This window comes from Labrus mixtus, chromosome 12, assembly GCF_963584025.1.
Source record: "Labrus mixtus chromosome 12, fLabMix1.1, whole genome shotgun sequence".
NCBI lineage: Eukaryota > Metazoa > Chordata > Actinopteri > Labriformes > Labridae > Labrus > Labrus mixtus.
The window spans coordinates 17,442,822-17,470,530 of NC_083623.1; the positions used below are offsets into that span (position 1 = coordinate 17,442,822).

The window sequence follows — 27,709 nt, forward strand, 5'->3', positions numbered from 1 at the left end:
TTCATGCTCCGGGCCAAGTGAGCATGTCTTGGCTGTTTGAGGATATGTGCGACTGTGAGAACATTATGGTGCTCATTATGTTCACTTAAGAGAGGGTTATTTGCCTGTGTCTGTTAAGAGCTCCGTGTTGTCTGCGTAGAAAACTTGTGTGTTTATGTTTGTGTGTAGCGGTAGCAGCTATAGCAGTTGAAGATCATTAATTAAGGGTGTTTCCCTGCTTCCCTCCAGGACCAATAGTATGCTGTGGAGATACATGCTCATTGGAGTAAATGGCATTAGTACAGTGTTCGACTAGTGCCCTGGGGTCTTGTTTCTAAGCCTTTTTTGTTTCAAGTGGCAGTGTTGCATGAAGCTCCCTCACACTGAGCCTATTTCTTAGGCCCTTATCCGCCCCTATGGAATATCCCACCAGTGTATTCATCTCCGAATGGAAGAGAGGAAGACAATGAAGGTTAAGAGCGAGAATACTCCAACAAGGCTCTATGAGTAGCCGGTTAGCATCCGTTTGTTAGCACATGGCAGGGCATTAAGCTGAATGAGATAAACAGCATGAAGACTCCGGGGAGGGGCTAATGGTTAGCGCGTGGCTAAGGCTACACTCTGGTTGAGACTCCCACCGCAGCATTAGGGAGGAGTGTCACTACGCTCATTAGCAACGCAGCCTGGATAGTCGTCGACACTGCTGCCGGCTCTGGGTCTGCTGAGAGAAAGAAAGAGAGGGAGAGAGGCCCACACAGGAAGCTGCTAGTCCGACATGAAAGGAAGTCACTCTGTAGCTCTGTGTGATTTCTGCTGCATTTTCACTTTTTTTCTTCCCCAATTTGTACCCCTCCTTTGGATCATATCCGCTTCCCTAAATCACCTCATCCCAAACCTCTTACTAATCATGTAAGCTGGAGAGGACTAAATGCTAACAGATGCTAGTATTGTCAGGGGTCGGTTACATACTTTCACAGCTCAGTGACACTGAACAGTTTACCTAAGATGACTTGTTCGTGTCTCCTTTTAACCTCAAGCGCATACCGCATGTCCTGCGGTATGTTGGGCGCTTCACAGATTGAAATGTCCTCCCTGTCTTACAAGGGTCAGCTGATGGTTCAGAGAAACCCCGGTGCAGTAATTACAGCTGTGGACAAACATCTGTGGGTACTTCAGGGGATTTCTGCTCTGAACTTGTACTGCAGTACGACTCTGCTGCTGAATAGTGGGTTTAATTTTCTCATATCACCATGTCTGCCGTTCTTTTTTACACCTAATTGCAGAGCTTTAGGAAATTATGCACCACAATCAATGTGCTAAATGATGAGTTCTGTTCCAAAATGATTAAAAATATGGAGACCCCACTCTACATATGGCTGAATGGCAGTTGGGAACATATGAGGTTAATACTTGGCAAAGTCATTAACTATTCAATTTTTTTTTTGTTTTGTTTTAGTGATGAATTTTAGAGAAAACTTCTCTAAACTTCTTTTCCAGAGAGTCTAAACATGTATAATATTTAGCAATTAAACGGAAACCCTAGTGGCTCTTAATTGCACTAAGTTTCAAATTAATTTCCCCACAGCAAGTGAAGAGGATAAGGAGAGAGAAATAACTTGTTACGCTGCCTTGTTGATTACAGTTGGTCGTCTACTTGACACTGCATTTGTTTTATCACTGCCTACAGTGGCTAATTTGGTAAAGATGCAAATTGAGTGTCACTCTGAATCAAAGTGGAGCGATAATGATTGGTGTATGCTTCCAGCATGGTACTGAATATTTTCCCCAAACTATAATCTGTTCCATTGAAAATTAAGTCTAACTCAGTGTGACTAGGGCCCAAGGTGGTCCGGAAAAAAGCCGTCAAGAGGGTGTACAGGGTCACAAGGTAAAATGTTACATGACAGAAATATGATAATCAAGAGAGCCACATTTAGGCGTTTCTGAAATACTTAATCAGGAATGTTGCATCCATGTCTTTCTGAATTAAAGAGCCATGCATATGATAATGACTAAATTGAACTAAAAAAACAGTTAGAGGGAATCAGCATTTGTGATTCAAATTAATAATGTAGCCTGTAATTTATTTTGGGCTTTTCTTTATTGTAGAGATAGGACAGTGGAAATCAGAGAGTTGGGAATGACACGCAGGAAAGGAGCCACAGGCTGGATTTGAACCTTAACCGTCAGCTTCGAGAATTACATCCTTTGTACATTCCACTCGGCCAAAATCCAGCTTTTCTATGATCAAGTGACCTGCCATTGTTGCATGTGTGAAACTGACCTTGTGTATGTTTCAATACATACGTTAATAAACCTTTTATAGGCAAATAGTGGTAAGTCAGTCAGAGAACAAAAAATATATTTATGTGCTATGACTGTGTAAGAAAACATGCAAAACCACTGTTCTTTTTACATTATATTTACACCCCCCTCTCTTCATTTGCAAATATTGTGTCACCCCCCCCCCCCCCCCCCCCCAGCAACTGAAACTATATCTACGCAGTGACAGATATAAGTCCTTTTAAATCTTGTGTTTCCAAAGGTACAGCTGAACAGCATACTCAGGTTTAACTTATGTTGTTAAAGGCCGTTCGTCACACTATCAACATGCTAATGTTGCACAGTAATAAACTGATCCAAGGGTACAATTAACAGAAAAATAGAGGCAGGATTTTTCTTGCATAATATGTATTCTATCAATTTCCATCTGCTCTATGAAATGTTGCTTATTGAAAATAATCACACAAAGCACAAGATCAAGATCAAAGAGAGAAATCAAACTATCTTACATCATTTTTTAAACAGGGCCTGAAAGTACTTGGCAGCACAATCCCTATAAGAACCACAGGCCTGTGAAAGTGCTTCTCTCACAAGTAACCTCGAATAAAAACTACAGAGTTGTTAGGCAGTGAACCACTTTCCCAGAGTGCCTTTCCTCGACTTTCTATTTGATATACTTGCAGTGTTTGAAAAGCGAAACCAAAGTGAATGCTATAAAAGTAAAATAAGTGCTAATTCTTTTTTACATTTTTCTCGTACAAATATGTCTTGTTTGTTGTGTGCGGTACAAACGTGGCCCCGTTGCTTGTTTTCAGTGAGACAGCCTCTTAATCAATACACCATCTGTTGTGCTAAACTACTCATTCCTTTAGAGATGACCAGAATGCTAACTCGCCTTTTGCTCTTTTTTTCCCTCCACAGCCCCTCCAACCGTCCGCATTATACACTCAGGGCACGCCTGTAATGTAGAAGAGGAGAGGCACACGGAGAGAGTCTACACCATCAGAGAGGGGGAGACGCTGGAGCTCACCTGTCTAGTGACAGGACATCCTCGACCACAGGTGAGGAGAATCCCTATCATCGGCTATCATCTGCACCTGGCTGGTTTCAAAATATCTGAAAAAAGAAAGCCTTCTTTTTCTACTTCAGAATCTCTCTTTAATTCTGTCTTAGCGTCATTGGGTGGCCCACCACGTTCCTCTGCGCTAAACCAGCTTAAAAGTTTAATCCGTTAATTATTGATGGTGCAGTTTGCATTGTGCACCTGCATGTTGATAATGAAAGCTGCCGCGTCTAATGAGAATGCAAGAAAACAAAGCAGCAGAAACATCTGCCAAAACAAATCTGTAACGAGCACACAATAAAGAGACTCTGGGTCATGTGAATGCACAGAGGTCCTCGACATCTAAGAAAGAGTTTCATTCCCAAACTCTTTCATTTTTTGTTTTGATCTGACTAATTAAAAACTTTTTTTTTTTTACCTTTTTTGTGAAGTAGATGCACCACCTATTTTTTTTGTTTTGTTGTTGCTCGTTGGGCATAATTTAACAAATTAAGAAAAGAGGCAAATCGATCAACTCACTAAGACAAATTGATACTTTATAACTCCAATAAAGGTATAAAATGTCAGCCCCGGTAAATAAAACAACAGACCACGACATTTGTTCTCATATTAATCTGGGCAGGATTTGCACACCTTGTACCTTTCAAACACTTATCGACTGTTCCTCCCAATTTGCGTTGGAGCACAAATCACACAAAATTCAAAACCCACTCCGGACAGGGCCAAGCTCATTAACATTAATTAATATAACCTCCCCTTTGATCGATGGACAGACCTATTAGTCTGTACACTTCCCCTTTGGATGCGAGCTCATTGATTTTTATATTTCAGTCGAAAAGGTGAAGCCTCTTAAATTGGCGACAGGCTCACAGACCCACGGTTTCTGTCGTTGTGGAGGGGAGGGGAGGGGGGGGCCACATCACGCTCATCATCTCCGTCTTTCCTCTTAATTAGAATTTGTGAAACACTGAGCGGAGTGAGGGGAGGGGAAGAGGAAGAGGAAGAGGAGAGTGGGAGATCAAAAGCCCTGCATAGCTGTGGCAGGAGAGGCAGGATCTCCTTTGAAACCGAGTCATTATGAGACTCACGGTTTTCCCTGGCACAGCGGGTCTCGGCTGTGTCTCTGCGGACTCTGGGATGTGTCAGCTCTGTCCCCCCTCTGGTAATGGTATGGGGCCGTATGATGGGCGTGTGGGTAAGCGCACACTCATTTAGAGATGATTTGGAATCTGGAGCGGTTATCTGGGGTGGCGGCGAACCTCGGGCTGGTTTTGTGATGTTGGCGGGGGAAAAAAAAAACACAAGGATACGTGACCTCAGCGGAGACAGACTCCCAAAGCTAACACGACAATAACAGCTCCTCTTTTCATTAGAATAAAAGATTAATCCTCTGAACATGTTCTGTGTCTTTCTGCGCCCTAAAGTTCCACATTTTAATTGAGTCCAGTTTCTACATCTTTCAACAGCAGACGTAATCAGTACTCTTTGCAAAGGTTATGGTCACTGTCCTGTTTTAATAAATGGCACAAGCAAAGGAAGAAATACTGTTGTTGGAAAGTTCAGACACACATACAGTATCTTTTTCTCCTGACTTTTTCTGTGTCATGCACAAACACCAGAACACACATTCCTCTAGTTCCTCAAGCATGCAACTTCCTCAAGTCAGTTAAAAACATGTTAACATTTGTCCTGAGCTTCTTTTGCCGATAAATACTTTGTGCATATATGAAGTTCTGTTTTATCTCTTTTTTTTCTTTTTGAGATTTCCTCATGGGCTTTTTATGCCTTTCTTTAGAGGTAGGACAGTGGAGTGATTCAGAAACATGGGAGAGAGAGAGAGAGAGAGTGGCTACCAGCGCTCCCTACACTATTTAGTGTCATATAAAACATTAATGCGGCTCAAATTTCAAACGAAACAAGGATTACAGAACTTTCTCAGGATCCAAACTGTAATGAACACTTTGATTCCTCATAAAAAAATGATGTCCTACATCCTCTGCTGTCTGCATTTACTTTGATTTTAAGATGAAATGTTTAAGCAATTAATTCAAACCCACTCACTAACACCTCAGACTTCCGTTTAAACTTTAAATCAAACGGCTAACGTTATTAAAATAAGCAAATATATTGCTAAAAATACTGTGAGGTTCACATAAACCAACCACATCCAACTTAAACTTTTCATGTATTTGACAAAAACAGCTGCTGATGCTGTTCTGTAGCAAGCTGTCAAATGTCTTCTAGTCTAGCCTGAGGGATGTTAAATCATCAGGTCAATGTTCCTAAAAGCTATGTTTTGCAGAAAACTTACAGAACTGACAACTCTGCAGATATCTTACCAGCAACAACAGGTGAGATCATGACAAATACTGGTTGGTACAGTTCATTATCATGCTGACATTGGTAGAAACATTCTTGGTTGTACATACCCGGATTTAAACCAATAGGGGTATTGAAAGGGTGAGTGAGGGTCCATGTCTAAGCTGTGAAATATTAGAATGGATATAAAGGATTGCACTAAACAATAACTACTTCAATAATAATGCATTCAACAAATATCAAAGAGCAATAAATACCTACTTTTGTAATAAACTGCACATGTATAAACACCTCTGTTTTTTAATATAAATGAAACACATTTTAAAAAGAAATACATTTAATAGTATAAAAAGAAAACTTTGCATTTGAAGCGCAGAAGTTGTGAACACAGGGTAACAATTCAAAAAGACAGAGGCACTGTCCAATGGTCTCACATTTTACTTTGTCATTTTTAAGATTGAGCCAAAGGCTTTAAGCAAATTCAGATCTGCTAGATTCAAGTCAACCGGTTTGATCTAAGACAGTGGTTCTCAATCTAAACTGGTCTAGTCGAAGGACCCACAACTACCTCCTTCCTAGCAGTTAGGAACTAGGCTGACTCAAAACATGCAACATGTGGTGAGCAGTAAAATATTTTGGGCTTTGCTGAAAACAATCAGAGCTTAAGCCCCATAACATGCCTCTGTGCTGCCTGTGATCCACGCCTCATGCTCATGGGAAACTACTAACTCCTATCATTGAAGTCATTTAGATATTTTTTTTCACTCATGAGCCTCCATACCAGCTGTAACTTTAACCACACACTCCATCTGCACCACCAAAGCACAGGGGGCCAAGTCACACCGTCGATCCCTGTAAATGGCTTCAATTAGTTCCGCATTAGCAAATCACAAAATTGCTTTTTCCATCATTACTGTCCAGATTTCAGTCCCTTTCACTGACTTTGAGAGACTACGAGCTCCCATGATGACACGCAGACCGAGGGGTGTCGAGCCAAGTACAACATCAGCACCACAAAGGACCAACCGCAGAGCAAATGGGGCCACGGTTGGCAATTTTCGCCACCATTTAATTCCTCACATGTCTATCAATATGCACGCTTCCTAAATTACATAGGCTCCCCTCAGGCTTGATGGAGTCTCTGGATTGTGTCCAACAGGGCAGCAGCTTCCGCACAGCAGGCCTCAGTCAGCCCCATGCACACCCGCCCACCCACCACAGAGGAAAAACAGAGGCTTTCTTTTAATAATATCATACATGTGTGTTATGAACCATACACAAACACACAAAGCCAACCACACACACCTTTAACAGCCACAACACCTCCTTCCAATTTAATTGTCAAATAAATATATGTTCCTGTCAGTCATCTGCACACGGTATAATATGTAGTTGTTTCACTAAGCCTCCTGGGTTTGGCATTTCAAGGTGTTTGAGGTGTTCTACATGAAATGACTATGGCTGTTGCCGTCTGACAGGCTCTGGGGGCATCCAGTCATACTCTCGCAGATGTAAAGTGCAGAGTTACATGAACATGAGTCCTATAGCTCTCTGTGGAGAAAGATAACACAGAAAAATCTTAGTTCTGGCCTGAACCTTTCATCTTTTGGTGAAACACAAGCATGTCCATTGGCTTGCTCTTTCGGTACCTTCTGTGTTTTTCTGGAAAACAGTTGGTTGAGAAATGAACAAAAATTTGAGCACAACATGATATTTAATTCTGAATCACTTCACAAGATTAAAGAATTGGTTTGATCCATTAGAACTGATGGATTGATAGACAATGAAGATAGAAGGAAACTCTCAGGCTTTAGCCACTCCACAAACAGAGATTGGTGCTCTCAGAGACTTTCAAAAAATAATTATGTGGATACCTTCTTCAAGAGAGGAACCAAAAAAATACTGGAGCACACAAATCACTTAAAGGAAGGATATGCGATTTTTTTGATCCAGCAGATGTCGCCCTTGAACACCAGCATGAAACCGAAACAAGTTGCGCTGCATTGTTGTGTTAGCATGCTAATGCTAGCTATCTTTATTATGCTCGTATCTTCACACTGCATGTAAATTTACCCGAAATGACCGTGATCACTTACGTGACATTAAAATAAGCAGTGACTACAGTATGTTATTCTTCTTTTCTCTGGTCCCTCAATTGAACAACTTTTATACGCAAGGGGATAAGCCTGCCTGCCGTCCCGGCGATTTAAACATGCTATAGATACGGCTCGGAAAACATCACAGACAGCGGGACTGGGGTGTTACACCCATTGACAGTCATGACTTAGAGAGTTATTTTCAGAGGATATACTTGATTTCTGCTACATTTAAGTGTGAAAAATCTCATATTCATAGATTTAATAAAGGTGCAAAGGACTAACGTTTCGACGCACCGCGTCTTCTTCAGAGTCAAACCCACTCTGAAGACTTAGATTTGTGTTCTCCAGTATTTTTTTGGTTCCTGTCTTGATGAAGACAATTAGAATCCTTTGTTGCAGCTCTAACAAATATAAATATAAATCAAAACCCCTCCCTGTTTTCTTACTCTCTCTTGTCAAAGAAGCAGACAAACAAAATGGCCACAAATGGTTCTCCCAATACTCCTAATGTATTATAAAAATGTTTTGATTATCACCCTTTTTCAATCATGTCCCTTTATCTACATCCAAAACAGTTTTTTGAGCTTTGCAATGAGCAGGAATCTAAGCTTCATCAATTCTGATAACAGTCATTTGTCAAAAGCAATTGTAAAACATCAACATTGATTTCAGCTTCACAACAGTGAAGAATAGCTGTTTTTCAGTTGCATAAGAATGGTAACGGAATACTAGTGCGATTGGAAATGGTCCCAAGAGTTGTGATAAGCTCCTCTCATTCATTCTTGACCTTTTATAGATTACAGTGTTAACTGGGATATAAATGAGTGATTGATACTTAATAAGTATATTGGATTCAGCCCTGCCTCTATTAAATATGACGACTCATAAACCTTTCCTTCGTCTTTAACAGCCTCTCACTCTCCCCATGTAAGACCACCACATACATAAAGCTTTTTTTCTGTTCATACTTTCATGGTTACTGTTCCCCTGCTTGCTTCATTGTCTATGATCGCAAATAGACATCAAAGAGTCCCTGATGATGAAGCCATCTGCCCCCGTCTCCCCTGCCCTGGCCTCCGTCCACTATGTCCACACTTCTTTGTTTGATTACCAGGCTCCAATAGCCAGCTACACCACATTGCAAACACCTTTTTTTTTTTTCAATGATTGGCTGGCCAGCTTCAGCTCGCTGCGCTGTGGGTCAGCGAGTACAAATAAGATGACCTCAGGCTCTGGGACTGCTTGCTTTATACTGACCAATTGGAGTATGAGATCTGTTTTGGATGCTCCCATGGTAGTTGGCTTACACTGCTGGTATCATTAGCAGATGGTGCTTCTTCTTTTTTGTTTTTTACATGATTTAACCTTTTTTTGTCTGTTAGTCATTCAAACATCAGAATGGGGGGGATTTAGGGAGAATCGAGTTATCTTTGAACTACACCTTTTCCAAGCAGTCTTTGTATATAGTTGTTTTAAATTCAATTCAACTTCAGCACTCAAACATATTTTACTAGAGACCTTCATGTATCAGTAATTCAGTCCTGAAATCTAATGTTTTACCTTCATCATTGGCTGATACCATCCACCTCTCTTTACTAGAGCGATTGTAAGAATATGAATACACGCTGGAAAAACACTGATTGTTAAAGTTGTGCTAGCTTTGAATAAGACACCAAACAGTTTTGTTTGTAATTAATAAACAGACGATAATCTGTTGATTTTTTTGGCATATTTGCTAATTTTATTGGAATGGTACTTTGTCTGGGGTATTTGTAATACTCAAGTCATACTCATGCTGTTTCATAATTATCTTTATGGGTGGATGGGTGGATGGGTGGGTGGTGGTGGTGGTGAGGGGGGGAATCATTCTGCATGATTCACCTCGTCAACAGGGGGTGCTTTTCTCTAAAGCGACGTAAATCAGAGGGTAAGAACAACACAAGTAAGGATCTAGAAAGGACTGGCTGAAGAAGTCAGTGAAACACGTAGAAGACATTTTTTGCTCTGCTTAAATAAAATAAGTGCCCAAGAAGTCCATAAACTAATTATTGATTTGCTCACTTTTATTAATTATTATTTTGTGCCTTTCTTTTGGAGTGGTGGGAGGTCACATCGGGGTGGTAGGCCATAACCCCAAATCAACAGTGGGGGAAATTCTGTTGAAGACACTGGATTTACACAGGAGATACTGTATTTTAGGGGGTATGAATATAAAATCGCAACAACATTGAGGTTAAACTACAATAAAGTTAAATCACAATGCAAAACAAGCTGAATCCTACCTTTTTACATTTGGTGCACATTTCCCTCTTGGCTTTGACTTTTGTGTCTCTGCCTTATAACTTGCAGAATCAAAGACTTCACTGAGTCAAGTTTCATGCCGTACAAGGGCCAGTATGTCCTATTATAGACCTGTAGAGTCTTTGCTCCCACAATTTGTGATTTTAGACCCCCCGTTACTTCGTCTGATCGCTTGATTGTCATGCTCAGCCACACTTGGCTGCACCACTGAGCCATACAGACTGCCATCACTTTCTAAAAGAAAGAAAAAGATGGCAAGCAATTAAAAACCAGTGTGTAGTTAGGGAAAGTGAAACGTCACAGCAGGCATTATAGAAGATTCAGTGAAGAGGCATGCTCCAGCATATGATCCCTGCATAACAACAGACACTGGGTGCATTTTAATTAGCTCTTGCCGTGACATCACAGCATGGGTGGTCTCAAACACTGCTGGAATTTTCTGTTGGATACTAATCTAACAGTGCTTTTGCTCCCCCTGAAAGCAAATGTTGATCTTTGTATCGGGGTGTCTGATCTAAGAGGGAATGGTGTTATTTTTGTGATGCCGTTTTAGCACTAAGTGGTGTCATGTTTTTGACGTAATGTAAAATATCACACAATTTTTCTGAGCTATGTGAAGGGAAACATGAAAACCAGACTCCATTTACATTTCATGCTAATGAAATATGCACTCAACTGCAAGGGGGAGACAGGAATAATGCATTCTGGCCATAAAACAGCAGCTGGGTGTTACGTCTTGAGCAGTTTGACTTATTCCCTCGTGTATATTTGCAGGCACCTTATGGGTCTCAGCTGAGGAATGAACAGAGCTGCAAAAATAGCACAAAAACTTTGCCAGGCTGTCGGTGGGCAAGGAGGAGCAATTATCATATCGCTCAAATCCGCCAGCTCCTCTCAGATCAAGAGTATTTGCATTGCGGTAAGGAGAGTGAAGAGGGTCAAATTGTTCTCAGCAGGCGTACTTCAGGACTCCCTCCTGTGGCTCGAGGCGCTCAGATGTAGAAAAGTCAGAAGAGAGGAGAAGTGAAAATGGCTTCAGGGTACGGCGAGAGTTGAAAGCTTGCTGATAAAGTGACCTGCTGCCCCTGTGAAACAAACAGGAGTGCTTTCCTTTTGAAAAAATGAAGAGTTATTTGAATACCCACTTCTTAGCGTCACTCCAACAATGCACTTATTGATATTCCCTTTTTACTAAATCTCAAAGCTCTTTGCACAAAAGGAAAAGAAATACATTGGGGTATAAGCTGGAGGGAATATTAAATTCTGCTGAGGTTGCCATAAACCAGCTTGCTTTGTATTTGCATGGAAACTATAGGAGAGCGACACAGAATCCCAAAACTTTTACTCCATCTCATTTACAATCAGTAGTTATTTTAAGGCTTGTTTTGCTGAACTCATGATCTCCAAAGTTGTTATAATAGGCGCCAAGATTCTCTAACTGTGGGGCTTTAGCATCGATCTACTGCTGAGTGTGGGCTTTTATATGGAGAGCTTTCCCTCAGTGCCCCTTGATGCATTCGAAACAGGCTGAGTGAAGCCTCTTCTGTGCTGTGTTTTCATTTAGAGGCATTTATTTTTGGTGGTGTTGTATCAACTGTAAGGCTGAATAAAGGGGACATGACAAAAGCACAGTTTGGACAAGGACTCATTCCTTTATTTACCAAAGATAGAGGTCTGCAAAACGTGAAAATACAGCATAAACAAGTCTTTGAGTTTCAGGAGAGTTAATTTGTTTCTGCCACTCTGAACAGTTACACCCCAAGCAAAATGGAGAATCTGAAACTACTCTGATAAACTTTTGAATTGCGCTCCATGTCATCCTGTAGCCCCAAGCTCCTTGAATAGAGCGCCATTATCAGGTTTTGGACCCCCCACCCTTTGAGTCGCTTTCACTGGAAAATGACCGAACATCAAGCATTTGTAACCTCAGGCTGGAGTCGTCAGGGGTAAAAACCCGACAGCTTTAGCAGCACAGCGACAACCTCCCAAGATAGCACCCAATCCCCATCCCTCCCTGCTATGATATCCCTGCTCCATCTGATGCTATCGCTGTAAAATGGGATGTTATCAGCATCCGAGATGATGCCGCACCATACCGTGTGGAGATATTGGATTCTAATTCACAGCCTCGCCTGCCTAGACAGAGATATGTGAGGCTCTGCAGGCAAAGCCAGTCCATCTGTGGCTTACTTAGCAACAAGGATTGAATGCAGCTTTATGCTCCGTCGTTCTGGATGTGAGCCCCCCCTCAGGCCACAGTTGTCACGGTACCTGTTCATGCTGTACGCTTTAATGAGGACAGGAGAGGGAGATGATGGAGAGTCAATTACAAGCTCATGTTGGAGAGTAACACCATTTCACCTTTCATTACTCTTCAGTGCCACGGGCTAACCGGGGCTCATCAGTTAGTGAAAGGTGTTCATGCTGTGAAGGTTAGCTCAGGTCAGTCTTGTGTGAAACAGAGAAAACGGGAACGTTTGTCAGTCATCAGATTCCTCTTTGAACTGTGACATTTGATAAATGAACAGTGTCCTTTATCAGCCAGCTGCAAATACTTTATAAGTCAAAAAAACGACGACGAAAGCAAAATTTTGTTATAATTTTGTGAGAAACCTTTGTTTCTAAACTGATCCTATTTTGAAGGGACATTTTGATGCCAATTGACTTTCTTTCCAGTAGTGAAAACAGCTATACTGACTTGGTACAAAACAACAGTAATTGCCTGTTAGTGCCTTTAAATGTTGCTAATTAATGCAATATATCTTGTGTTTATTAACTGAAATAAACTATCACATCATTTAGGAAAAGTGTGTAAATTGTTTGAGGCTCCTTGCTGCCTGACACATGACAAAAAGACTTCATGAAATCCCATTTTTCATGAAGTGAAAAAGTTTTTTTGGGACAATACAAACTCACATTTTTCCTTGATGACTTCGTTGCTTTGTATTTCAGCATGCAAAAAAAAGCTCACTTAACTCATTAGTTTTGCTCATGTTGCTTTCAGTTCCATTCTAGTTTTAAGTGTACAATGAATGTCAATTTAGCAAAATACTCGTGAAAATATATTCTCATCACAAATCATCCAATGACTCTAAGGGTATCATTCCTCCCTTCTCTGATAGACTTTTAATTTGAAAAAATAGCAGGAAGTAACATATTTGACCTTAAAAAATATCTCCTGGGCTTAAAAGAAAGTTAAAAGTTGAAGGTGTTGGAAATAATACATAAATCAAAACAATGTTTCTGATGAAGATAAAAAAAGGAATAGTTTAAATGAATGCTGAGAAAATGTATACGATGTTTACATTTTTAATGTGAGAACATTGAGTAAAGATAACGCCCTTTTCTGTTCTAGAAACGAGCATGTGTGAGGCTGGGTTATAAAACAGTTTTCTTCTTCTGACTTGTTAAGCGCCATTGGGTCCCTTGGAAAGCACTTTATAAATTCAAGCTATTATTATCCCTCGCTCCTGTCCAACAATTGAATTCCAGCTTTTATTTGATAATTTACAATATTGTTTGAATTGCATTGTATTTATATCTAAGGTACTCACCCATCAATCACCCATCTCTGTGTTGCATGCATACTATACTAGAAGATGAACGTTTGAACCAGAACTATAGGACTAAACAAAAGTCATATTGGCTTTTTCATCTTCACAGATCCGATGGACAAAGACAGCAGGCAGTGTGTCGGACCGCTTCCAGGACTCCAGTGTGTTTAACGAGACGTTGAACATTGCAAAGATCCTGAGGACACAGGGAGGACGCTACTACTGCAAGGCTGAGAACGGCTTAGGATCTCCGGCCATCAAGTCCATCAGGGTGGACGTCTACTGTAAGTCTGACTTTCAAAAATCATAGATCATTTTGTACATGTCATTATAATTGCAAAATTAAGAGATTATGCAATAATTTAACCTTAATTTTGTTAAATTGTTTGTTAATTATGTTCCTGCTTGACAATTACCCCACCTCCGCCCTCCCCCAACAAGCCTGTGAGATACTCAACTCATGTTTGTGAATGACATCAGATACAGATGATTTCCAGATCACTTTTTATTCAGTTTCTTAGCGTAGTTTAGCTTCTAACTGAAATTATGGATTTTTAAGTTTGGTTTGTTTCCTGCGTTTGTATCACGAAGATCTGAGTTGTGTTAAATTGCTTCAGCTGTAAACGGGCCATTTCCTATTAGGGCTGTTTCACAATAAAAGCACTTCAACGGCATGTCAACTGGAGACTTTTAGGCTACTAGTATGTTTCTTTACACAGCAATGTCTACTTCACAAGACCGGTGCACAGGAAAATAATGCACTCTGTCTCTCTTGCAATGAACTAACTGACAATATGTTGGATACAAAACATTGCCAATGTATTTTTGCAAGATAGACTGTGAAGGAGTCAAATGTTTAAGTACTTGAAATTCTGACTTTAACATAAATCTTTTTGTGTCGTTAAAACATTAAGCTAATATATCCATTATCTTGTGTTATAAAGTAAATAGAAGTTTTGAATAGAATAGAAGTTTATTTATGAAACACATTTCATTACAGGGAAGCTCAATGTGCTTTACATTGAGGATTAAAAAAAACATGGAATACAAAAGACAAAATAGCTGTCTCAACAATCATTGATATGATACAAAAAACTAATTAGGAACAAAACAGTACAAAGACATGATTGGTGAAGTTAAAAAGGATAGAAATGTTTTATTTATTTATGTGTGTTTAAGCCGACTTCACACTTCAAGGCACCCCTGCATTTATCAGTGCCTCAGTTGGGCCACCCCAGTCGAAAAAGGCTGGACACGCCACTGGACTCAAAGCCTATCTAAGATGATAAATTGGCTAAAGGTGTGACTTTCAGAGTCTGTTCCTGTGTTACTCTGCCAAGGTCTGAACCAGATGATGCTTTGTCTTCTACTGCACTGCTAGGACACCAGAAAGCCTTGACCCTCTTTTCACACCTCTTATTATGTAACTGAGTCAGTCTCTTAGCAGTGAACACTTCTATGAAGAGCGGCTGCCAAAACGGTTATCTCTTAAATTAAACCCATATATGCTGTATTAAAAAGTTATAAAAACTAGAAGATGCACAGAAAATGAAGAGCTGAAATATCAATGTCTTAAATTGCCAAAATCACCTTCAGTTACTCAAATGCATCCATGAACACAGATGGCTGCAGCCCCACCACTAAATGCTGATCTGTTTGTAATATCATGAAATCTTACAGCCATAATAAAGCAATATTTCTACTGTAAATGAAAATGTTGTTATTTGGAGAGAGAGCATCCAAAGAGACCTTTCATACTCTCCTGAAGATGATGACTAAGTGAAAACACTTTTTTTTATGCAAGAGTATATTCTCTTTTTTAACTTTCTATAGGGAGGATTCATTAGCATCGAAAAAAGAGTAATAGAGCTTTTTATTTTATTGATTTTATCTCACAAGTAGCAAAATAGTGCTGGGGCAGTGATCTCAGTGTTCCTCCTCCATTAAGTAATTTATATCTGAGAGCATTTATACATAGATGGGAGGAGTTGTATTTTATTCATCTTTATTCTTCATTTTTTTTACTCTGTTTCTACTATTCCCTTCCCTGGTAGGATATTTTATGCCAAGCTGCAGAGTAAAAAATCCAATATCTCTGGAAATTGATGACCTCTTTGCCCTTAATGTGTTGCCAAACATCCAATTATCAGTCACAGAGGAAAGACAGAGTTAGTTGAGCATACATTCATGCACTAAATAAGATGCCCTTCAGCCCTTTGGCTTCTGTCTGTAGTTCTGTGAGAAATACTCTAGCACTTTGGGGCCTCTCCACCCTCTTCTCTAATATTTTCCCGCCTGCTTCTGTCTTATATTCCTGGCCCTTGTTGTGTGGGCCACATCCTTGTATCTGTTTATTTGGACTGACATGGGCAGGGGTTGTGGAATTGAAGCTTGTTGTGGAAGGCCTTAGCGGAGCAGCGGAGCAGAGGCTGAACTCGCCTCAGCAGCTGACAGTCAGAGCGTTGTTCCCACCATGCACCATTTCACCTTGGCTGCGTTAAAGAGCCGGAGGAGCAGGCGTGGAAGTGAAGCCAGATAGCACACAGAGAGACACACCCGAGGATAATCACCGAGCGTGGATCCTCAATCTTCTCAGGTTCTGAGGCTAGACTTTTCAAAATGATCTAAATGCAAATGGAATCAACAGCCTAATGTTTGATACATGTTTTTTGTTTTTTCAAAAATTGCCCCTAGGACAATTCTCCTTGCACCAATAGCATAAAACACATAAATGACAAAAGACATCAAAAACAAGACAGCACATAAAATACATTAAAAAACAATTAAAAATACATCACTGTGAAGGATATGATGCCACTTTTAGTCCGAATCTAGGGCATTCTGTACCTGCGACCTGAAGTTAAAAGTAGAAATTCAGACCAAAGAGCATGCAGTGGTACTGTTACGATCTCATTTTCAATTAGTTTCAATTTTTCCAGTTAGTATTTGTTTAAATAATTTACATTATGTAGGTATTCATAATATACCTACAGCTCAAAAAACAGTCTACAGCCATTAAAGCCAAAGTGTGTATTTTTTTAAATAACACCTGGATAGAGCAAATAGATTAAATAAAAACACAGTTATTACAATGAAGTGATAATATCATATAGGTACATGGTCATGTCTGTAACACAATACAATAAACAGTTATACAATCTATTCACATTTGCTCTTCCATGCAAATCTATCGCAACATTGATGAAAACAGAAAAGCTACAACACTAATGAAACAACAAGCAGAGATTCTTTTAGGATTTGCATTTTGTTCTCCTGATGATGTCCTTGCATCCGGCCTTGTAGCACTGAATGTGTGTACTTCATTAGCTCACACTATTTTGTTGCACATGCAGCTAAAGCACACCATTCCTCTGGAGCAATGTTACAGCTGTCCCCTGGGGATGAAGTTAATTGACGAGCCTCGGCAGTATGTGCTATTTTTAGTGGTCTGCAGCTATGATTTTTAATTAGCAATGCATTTGCTGTTTTGAAGCTGGACCTCCCAACAACAACACCTTGACTTGTGCTCACTGTTTCTTTCAGATGTATCTCGCATGAATATATCTGTTCATATCGATGTTTTACATAAGAAACGATGAGGAAGTAGAAGTGGCAGTGATAAAAGAGAACGGAAACTGTTCTGCTCCGCGATCTGCTTTAAATCAAGAGGCTTTAAACTAGGGCTGCTCCATTATTACAATCGTTATCATGATTATTTTTGATTGATATTGAGATCACGATTATTAAACATGATTACTCATTGATTTTACAACATCTGCATCTCATGTATTTACCAATTTTAAGCACTCTTAAAGGTCACATATCATACTTCTTTTCAACAATAAGTCTCAGAGCTCCCCAAAACATGTCTGTGAAGTTCCTTGTTATAAATCCACTCGGATCCTGTATTTGATCATGCCTTGTAACCCCTCTACTCCAGCCATGCTCAGAACAGGCTGTTTCTGTTTCTGTACCTTTAAATGCAAGTGAGCTGTGTTCGACCACAGCTGATGTGATGGGAAAATCTCCAAACAGCCTGTTTGAGCACACATTTTCTGAAAAGTGGAGCAGGCAAAAGATGGAGAGGATGGACTTTTCTCATAATTGGGGGGTTTGTAGACAGACTAGGGACACATAGTATAAGAAAAACATGGTAACGTGTATTTTGCTTAATATGTGATCTTTAATCCTTTAACATTTAAACAATTTGAAAAACAAGTAATAAATACAAATATAAATGTATCATAAATAATTATTAATCAATCCATATACATTAACTATGTATTGTTGAGGAAGTGGTGATTTTCTCTTGTTGCCAAATTATAACAACAAAAACTTTGAAATGAACATGAAAAAAAAAACATATGGACAAAAAAAGCGCAATCACATCGATGTTGTTTCCATGATTGTGGGAAGCCAAAATTGTAATAAAAGTATAAACTTGATTCATTGCCCAGCCCTCCTTTAGACCTGAGTGATCTCTCTACTAACTTGGTTTCCTTTATTTGGTTTTGGTTCCAGGAATCAAGAGTCTTATTTTCAATATTTAAGGTAAACACAAGAGACCACCGACATATGCGCACCTTTCTTTAATGAAAGAATAACTTCCTGAAAAAACCCTTTTTTTCTACAAACTGCTGCAGCCTGATTGATGCAGCTTCAGTGAAGTTTATTGAAGGAAGAAGGAATGTAGAAAGAGAGCGAGACAGTCAAAGTGTTCTGTACAGACGTCTATCAGCAGCAGATGAAAGAAGGAAGGTAAAAGGAACAGTAATCAGTGTTCTCAGCAGTCCAGAGGAGCTGATATTAGCTATACAGCCGGCTAACTTATTTACAAAGCTCAGAAGTCCATCTAAGCACATTTATACCTGCTGACACCTCAGTTGTGTTTGTGGGCCGTTGGATCTGTGGGGAAGGTCCTCTGCAAAGTTAATAAAGAACCTTTGCTCAACTCTTACACTGATCGATTTAGCCTTAAGCTGCTCACCAGTTTTTCCTACAGGGGAGTCTTTTCACTGTTTTCATTAAGTTTCAGCTGCTTTAATTTTGCTGCCGCATCTAATGTTTCATCGAGTGACTGATTGGGGAGGGCTAAGGAGTTCTGCAGGGGAAGCTTAATGCAGGCTTGAGGTTCACTGACCATCGCAAGAACAATATATTTAACTGAAATGTGACAAAAAAATACTACTTCTGACAGCTTCCAAAAAAACCAAACTGTTTAAAGAGTTCAGGGACATGAACATTGAGTGTACAGCTTTCATACAAATATAATATAATCACCAGTTTTTGAAACGAGAAGTATTGATATAATTGCTGTTCAATGGATCTGAAAGTGTATTTTTTCTTTTAATTTGTGAATCAAATCAGCATAACTTGGCATTGACTGTTCATTTTGTAACACAGTATTTACACATTTGATGATTTCATCATTTTCTTTGTTTTATTATTTGAAGAAATAGCTTTGTCAGAAATAACTGGCAATTTGTAAATACTACCCAGGCCTCTGTAAAACCTCTGATAGACATTTCATCGACTCCATTTTTTAATTCACCCAAATGATTCCAATGAAAACGAATTACTGCTTGATTGTGAACGTAATTGGTGGTTGCTGCTCTTATATTAACCTGCAGAATGAATCTCCCAAAAATCCACTTTCCACCATCAAACAAAACAATCTTTGAGACAATTATTGGCATATTCCGGTCGTCAAATTCAACTAGAGAGACTGAAACGGGAAGATTTCAGCTGATGGAAAAAATTAAGAAACAAATTGTTGTGCCTTAAACCTGCTCAGTCCGGGTCAGCATGTGCAGTACAGGTTGTGATAAAGCAACCCTCTAAAAGCTCACTTTAAAATACTCTGGAGGAGCCTGGGAAAACAGAACGAATTTGAAACACAGAGGAGAAGAAAAAAGAAGACATATTACCAAGTTTCCCTGAATATCCCTGGAGAGAAAAAGCACATGTGTTGTTTGTCCATATGCGAATGTTGGACAGAAGATATTTATGTTGTCTGCTTACTCAACCAGTAACAGTCTGTGCCAGGGTGTGATAAAGTAACAATCAGGTGGTACATTCGTTGTGAGAAACAGCCCACTGGACTGAGGATATAATTTTCCTTTATTTTTCGCTGATATCTCTCACTACGTTCCTTCTAAAGGAGGATTAGAATAAGACAATAGCCTGCTTTCTTTGTGTTATCTGTGGAAGGACTTATACAGCCCTCCCTCTACTCTGCTGTTGCTGAAGCCACAGAATTTAAATGAGGATACTGTGTGTTCGTGTATTTGCCGGAGTGCGATCTTTAAAAGCATTTCCTGGCAACAGCTGCATTCATTTACTTCTGAGATATGGGAATGTGTGCATGCAGAAGGACATAATAATAGTGTGCTGCCATTGAGTTCAAGCATATGCATGAACCCACTCTGTCCCGGTGAGGTCCTGATTCACACACGCATGTCAAAGGCTTAACCTGTTTTGGCATACTCCTCCTCGGTGCAAGCGGCGTGCACCTTGAGGCCGACTTTGGGAAAGTGTGTCTGCTTTGTGTTTGCCATCCATCGATGGAGTTCATGAAGAGGCCAAACAGCAGCTGATGGTGTTTGTTTAGCAGCCATGGTGGCTTTGCTTTCATCCATTTGGTCAGTCTAACCGGAGCTTTCTATCTCATCAGATGTCCAAATCATACTGCAGGGCTGTTAGGTGCCTGAGTAAATGTGTGCACAGAGCAGCAGAAGGCTGAAGGTTCTGCAGAAAACATTGGCTTGCAGAAACTTGGAACACGTAGATAAGAATTGAGTTTTGACTGAGGCTTATGCAGTTCCTATTAACTCCTGAATCCCTTCATTACTTGTGTTGGCTCTGTGCTTGCATTTATATACCCCGGAGAGGGAAGTGTGTGGGACGAGGATCTAATGGAAGCCTATTTGTTAATAGGTTCAGTGGGATGAAGCAGGTCCTGGAGGCAGGTTCAATAAGTTGAATTATGAGTCAGATTGGAGAAAGATAAAATCATTAGCTTGTGAACCAGCTTTGATTCATGTATAGCTTTTATCTTTACAGATTCATGAATAAGTACATTGATCCATCCAATGCTCCATCCTATATGTATTCTAATTCCTGTAGTATTGACACAATGCAGCATTTTCATGTAGAAGATTAACAAATGTTATCAAGATTCATCAGTTGTAGCTAGCTGAGTTTTACTTAGCTAATGTTGGCCATGTGAGTTGGTGGAAGCGTCTCAAGATGAATATGTAATTTCCTGCTAAAGAACAAAAATGCTAAAGAAAAATTCTTAGTCCCAGTAATTAGATGATCAATGTTTAGATTGTGAAAGTAAGATAACGTTCTTCCTTTATATCTCTGAGGGCTGACTAAGTGAAGATGTGAAAACATTATACTGTTTTGAGTTATGTTCCTTGGGGTTGCAGATAGAGTTTAGAGATAAAACTTCAAATGTAGAATCAGCTATCTAAGAGAAAACTAGTCAATGCACAGATCCAAGACTATGATAATCGTGACGAGGCCTCCAAAATTCAACAGGTTTCAGGTAGATTAAAATGTCAAAAGCGTGCTGCTAGCTGAGAGTATAATGTTTGTCAATCTATGCATAAATTTAACAGTCAGTCTATCAGCTTCCATCGATATGAACTATATTTTATTATTCTGCTTGTATCAAAGGGATACTTGATACTCAAGTCAATGTATTATTTGGTGCAGAGGGCAAAACTCAAACCCCTTTAGTTGCAGAAGTATGAAGAGAGACTGACATTAGTAAAACTCTGGTAGCAACCCTTTGCAGAAATACTAGACGGTAAATGTGCTCGTAGTGAACAAGCCTCTTTTTTGAAACCTGTAACCCTAAAAACGAATAAAATTAGTTAATTATGAGGTGTTTTTTGACCTTGGAGGAAATGCTAACTTAAAAACGCCAACTTAGTAGTACACTTGTTAGCAGAGTTAGCTTTCATATTATTACCAAACACTGTACATTTTATTCCTCATGCTTTTGCTTTTGTATTTTCTGATTTGGAAAGGATGAAATAAATCACTAAAGCACTTTTTTATGTAGCCTTGGCATGTGATCTAAAGCATCATCGCCCTGCAGTGTCGAGTTTAGCTGAGATTGGATCTTCTCTGTGAGAGACAGGTTCAGATGTGTTACTGTGCATCCACCTATCATGGATGTTTTAAGTTTATCAATCACACAGACAAGGGGCGGATACAAATAAAAGAATATCTGTGTGAAATAGTGATATATCATCATTCTTTTATCATCCTGTGCTCATTAAAAATGAATAAAAGTAATACTAAACCTCCCATCACATCCACATCATCAATTTAAAGCCTAAAGTCAGCTTCATGTGCTAGGAATGAACGAGGAACACCATCTTGTTATCTGAGAAAATGTGATCCTATGATTTGAGGTGATGTATTATACAATCTCCTGAAAAGATCCCATAATGCATGTAGACAAAGATGTATGTGCCGCTCCTCTTAAGTGCTTTTGGATGTAAATGACCCGCTGTGATGAATGGTGTGATACAGCCGCTGTGAGTTATCTGAGCCTTGTTTGAATCAGGATAGAATGAATCAGCACATTATGTGTACATTATGTAAATGTTTGCTGGTTTGGTTAATGGAGGTAAAGCCAGTTCACGACTGCCCATTACTCTTTCAAGGACTTGTTCCTGCGAGGCGCTCTCAATCAGAGTAGTGGAGTCGACCTCATCTATTGCTTTTGTTTTTCTCCCCATCAGGAGCTTAAGACACACTACAGAGTGCTCATGTTGATTATCTTGCATAATTTCCTTCTCATCAGCTTTTTGTTTTTCATTATTTCTTCTCAGGGTGACGATATGCCACCGATTATTTATTCACATTTATTTTATTTGGTCCTCTCTTTTTTTTGGCCAGTATTTTGGGAAACAGAAAAACAACATGCCAATTATAGAGATGTGTCTATACAGAATGAGTCACAAGAATAATGATGATATTGATCCCAGGCTCTTCTCATTTATACAACAGAGGTTCATCAAGCTAAAAAGTATTTAATGACTGCCTGTGAATGATGTGATGTTGTCTGAAGTGGTCTCATGAGGATAGCAGGCTTAAAATGCTCAAAGGCCGAAATCAGTAGAAGAAGACTGTTTAAACAAATATCACACAGAGCTCTGTTGATGTAGTTTTACCAAAGCAGACCACCGAGACAAGAGATGAAGTAGTTGTTTACTGATGAAAAAAGAAAGGGAATCATTGATGAGTGATGGATATATAACGTCATACAGAGCACCAGAGGCGTGCATGTTAGACACCCCAATGTGTTCCTTAATGATGATGTCATCTCTGTTTCAATAGTGCATTGTGGCTGGACAAATATTTCAGTCTAAAGTGTTAACCAATCTGAAACCAATATATATGCTTTTTTTTAAAGACTCAAGGACGGGGCTTTTTATAAACATAGCATGTCTTTGTTTGTTCCCCCTGCTGGTATATGAAGTCACTGTTGGAGATTCAATGTTGGTCGGGTTGTTTATATAGGTGGTTTGTATGATGTCCTCATATGTAATATAAGATAGTTAGTATCCAAAGATATACAATATTAGATTCAGTATTGTACTGTAAAGCTGATACAGTATGAGATATTTGAATTGCATCTCAAGGCAGCCCTACAAAAAGCATCGTCTCTTTGGTGTTCCTGTCCTGGATATGAAAAATACTGGACAGTAAAAAGTTACCTTGAAAATAGTTAGAGTATACAAGAGTCTTTCAGTCTGTATGATGTGTAATGTTTTGTCGAAGTCCATCTTAAACACATTAATATTGGTCTTCTGTTTTTGGAAAAGCACTATTGATGGTGTTTCATTAAGGAGAAATCCTTCCTGCACCTAATCCCATCTCCCCCATCCCATTTTTCTTAACAATGAGTAAGGTCTTTTACCTGCTCTTTTGTAAAGCGCCTCGAGATAGCACTCGTTATGAATTGGCGCTATACACATAATGATTGATTGATTGATTACTGGTTTTACGGTTTGAACTATTGATGAAGTTTTTGTGCCAATTGAGCTGACAATTAGCTGCTAACCATTTATATGGTTAGATGAATGTTCAGGTTCAAACATCGCCAGATGGAGTTTAGCTCTGTAAGCTTGGCATTGTGTCCATAGCTTTTAGATGAAATACAGGAATTTCAGTTTACATTGCATATTAATACTGACTTTTTAAAATTAATTTCATTGAATTTTCATTTATATTATTATATTATATTTACAGGAAAGATTAAACGGGCCTGACTCAGTTGAAACTGGTTTACAGCAGGTTCCTGTTCTGCAGCACATATAAAACAAAGATCACATCAGACAAATGAAAGAACCAATAATGTTGTTGAAAACAGTCCAATGCCAGAATCAGTATACTTTAATGTAAAGTATTTTTTTTCTCTTTTGTTTAACTGGGAAACATGCTGTTATTTGAGCTGCCTTTTGTCATCGCTAAAAACGTTCATTTTTGTTTGTGGAGTCCTGATGGGAATCCCAATTTTGATATAATATAATAAACCAAATATCCAGAGGCTAAATTCTGTGCATGCCTGTACTCTACATCAACATTTTGTTAGAGGTCATACAAGCATCAACCACCTTGAATCCGGCCTGCTGTCGAGAAGAACATCCCTCAGTAATGGATGATAAATCGTGTTATTTTTTAGAACAACAGAACAGGTGGAATTTTCAGATCCTGTTTGTTGCTTGTTGTCCAGCCCAAACAAAGACGAAGGTCGTTAGGCCCAAAACACATAAAAGAACTCCATCATGTCAGTGATGCTTTGGCTCCAACTCTAATGGTGGCTTTCTACACGCTGTTGTTTAGATCAGCGGTCTGCGGCCTGTGTTTGTTTTCTAGTGAGATGAATTACAGAGAAGATGGGCTGAGGCAGACGCCACTGTCTAAAGGAGAGGATGAAGAGGAAATTCATTACTCCTCCCCCCCTGAAATACACACACACACACACACACACACACACACACACACACACACACACACACACACACACACACACACACACACACAAACAAGAACACACATGCACATAGAGCACAACTTGGCCTCATTATTTCCTCATCTTCATCACTGGGAGGAACTGAGAGGTTGCAGGCTCTGCTGTGAGGCTGCTGACGTCTGCCCCTCCATTTATCTCACACATTGACCACGTGAACAGACGCACACACACACACACACACACACACACACACACACACACACACACACAGAGACATTAGTCTTTCACACATGCCCACAGACACCCAATGTTCCTCCAAAGACAGCATAATTGGAAACGCAGTGTCACTGAGGAAGATGGAGGTGCAGCAGTCCTAAGTGGGCTGTGGCTTCCTGAAAGCAGCTCCAGCTCTTTAAGCTATACTCTTTAAGCAGCCCTAGTTATAGTGCAGGATGACTTCATCTGGCTAGAGGGAAACATCACCCACTCTTAAGGCTTGAACATCGTCTATTTGCATATTTGTGACTTCAGGGGAGGAGGAAGGAGCAATCAAAGGTCCATATTTAAGCTCAAGAGATTTGTTTATAGCTCAAATAAAATGCAAATTTAGCTCACCATACTGCATATTACCTGGATTTGTTTTGTTTTCCGCACATTAGTGGCCAGTAACTTCAGGGGACAAGCTCACTACAACACATTCAAGTATCTTCTTGCAATACTAACAAGGCTATTGTCCTCTCTACACATAGGCGACTCTGATACCTATATAATGTAGCCTCTGTACCATTCACAGCCGCTCCATTTACTCCATTCTGTATTGCTACTTTAATTGGCAGTAATTACAGTTAACCAGGCCTGATGACTGTGGCCTCAGAGAGAGAGTAAGTTACCATTACCTTAATGCTTGATGCATATACAGTAATGGCGAGAGAGAGAGAGAGAGAGAGAGAGAGAGAGAGAGAAAGAAAGAAAGAAAGAAAGAAAGAAAGAGAGGAGACTGTGTGGGATGGGGGAAAGGAGGGGGGGGGGGGTCAAGTAGAGGAGATTTTATAGAGAAGGAGAGAAGTAGGTAGCTCTCTCCTCCCTCCCGCAGAAGAAATTAAAGTTAACAGAGGAATTTGGAGATGCTTAATGAATAATTCAGCACTTGTTAGACAGTGCCACAGAGGCATGCCGAACAGCAGCAATGGCAGGGCTGGTGTGTTGCCCTTTACAAACCTTAACCCAACTTGTCCATAGTCCCCTCCCCTGCACTGTGTTCCTGGCAGAAACAGAAGTGTAGCCTTTATAGAAGTTCCTCATCTCAAAGGTCTGCCCCTTTACAGTGTATTAAAAGTGTTGTTTCAACCCCTGGCAACTAAGCCACTGATTAAATTCCACTTCCAACTCCAAATATGAAAGTCTGGATAGGGAGTTACATAATGAATTGTACCCAAGACACCCTCTCATATTGATAAAGCCACCTAACTCTATAAACCTGCAGTGTTTTATTATTGTGTCCTAACGATCCCCTTATTCATCATTGCTCTGCTGATGCAACCCAAACAAAAACTTTGATTTTTTTTTTATTTTTTTTTCATCTTTAAACGAAAGTAACTGTCATTATTATATTTTCTGCAGCAGCACGCTCCTGATGCTGTCCTGCACTCTTAGTTTAGGATGATTGTTGAGATATGCTATGTCATCAAAAAAAAACTCCACACAACCGGATCACCTGATGTTATAAAGGAATATAGAGTAATACATTGTATAACAAGAGCAATGTTATTTGGTCATCTTGATACTGCTGCGGATGATGATGGATGTTGTCAAAGGAGAAAAAGTTCACGAAAAATTAAACTGCATGAATTGGGGCGGGACGAGCTGCTCTGTGGATATGAAGAGAGGAGAGGGGCAAGTTTGTGTGGATGTGTAGATTAAAGGATGGAAGTAAGATGTGAAGATTACAAAGCACAATTAATTTATACAAACCTTCTAATATTATATTACTTAGCCTAATGTTAACATCGTATGAAGACACCCCTTATAAAATAACCCAAAGTCAACAGGTGGTTAGCATAGCTTAGAATAAACACTATAAACTGGGTAAACTATTAACATGGCTCCGTCCACTGAAAGAAAAAAATTAGCCTAAAATCAATGACCAACAGTTAAAAAATAACTGAACATGTTACACATTTTGTTTATTCCTGTGAGAAAATAAAAATAAAAATAAGAAGTTGTGTTGGACGACTTTCTTCCCCAGTGAAATCTTGTCGTAACTTGTCAAAGGCGTCAGGACGTCACCGCTTCTTCTCCTAGTCCATCGCATAACCGCTTTCAGATATCACACACGGGCTGGATGAGCCTCTCCCTTGATTCTCTCCTCTCCCTCCTTTCATCCCCCCAGACAGCACCGCAGCCCGTGAAGCAGCTCACGCTCATATCTCATGTCTCAGAAAAATGATATTCAGTTTACTGTGATATCTCTGTCACACAGGCGCCAGCATCAGAGTGGACTTATTGCAGAAATAGATGCATCATGCCCTCATCCACCCTCCAAACACAACCCTCCACCATCATAATCATACTTTGCTATGAAGCAACAGCTCACGCTGAATAGATGCATTTTGCTGCAGCTGGTTATTGCGGATTGTAGCTGTGAGATAGAGGTCACTGTTGCCAAGGGGTTGAAAAGATGGAGGGAAGTGAAAATGTTCTGACAGTAAATTACATGCTAGAATCACATATTCCATCAGAGGCGTCCACATGAGATGGATGTTATATATCACAGATAGAGCTTAGTAACCTTTTGACCCACAAAAATGAAATGCATTAAAGCACACCATTCAGCATTAACCTTCTAGATCCAGTTTTACTTCTGCTGTCTTCTTGGATGTACTGTATTGAAACATGTAGTGACACTATTTATATTATTTGCAGTGCATTAATCTGTGCATTATGCATTACCATGGAAATGTGCCATAGCACCCGCCCATATCTACAGGCTAATCAAAGTTTTATTTCTGAAGAAGAAATCAAACAAACTCCACTTTCCTCACGAGCCAATGCTTTTGGATGTGGTCAGATCATGTTTAAAAGACATGCAAAATAATTTCACCTCTTATTCTTT

General features: G+C 39.7%; 1 protein-coding gene across 2 annotated transcripts in view; it reads left to right on the plus strand.

The window, feature by feature from the left end:
• Positions 1-27,709, plus strand: part of LOC132985165 (MAM domain-containing glycosylphosphatidylinositol anchor protein 2-like) — a 186,668-nt gene that overhangs the window by 61,658 nt on the left and 97,301 nt on the right. For both annotated transcript variants that reach the window (XM_061052390.1, XM_061052391.1), the window contains exons 2-3: positions 3,184-3,323; positions 13,708-13,882. In XM_061052390.1, the coding sequence (XP_060908373.1) occupies positions 3,184-3,323; positions 13,708-13,882 (315 nt within the window). The remainder of the gene's footprint in view (positions 1-3,183; positions 3,324-13,707; positions 13,883-27,709) is intronic.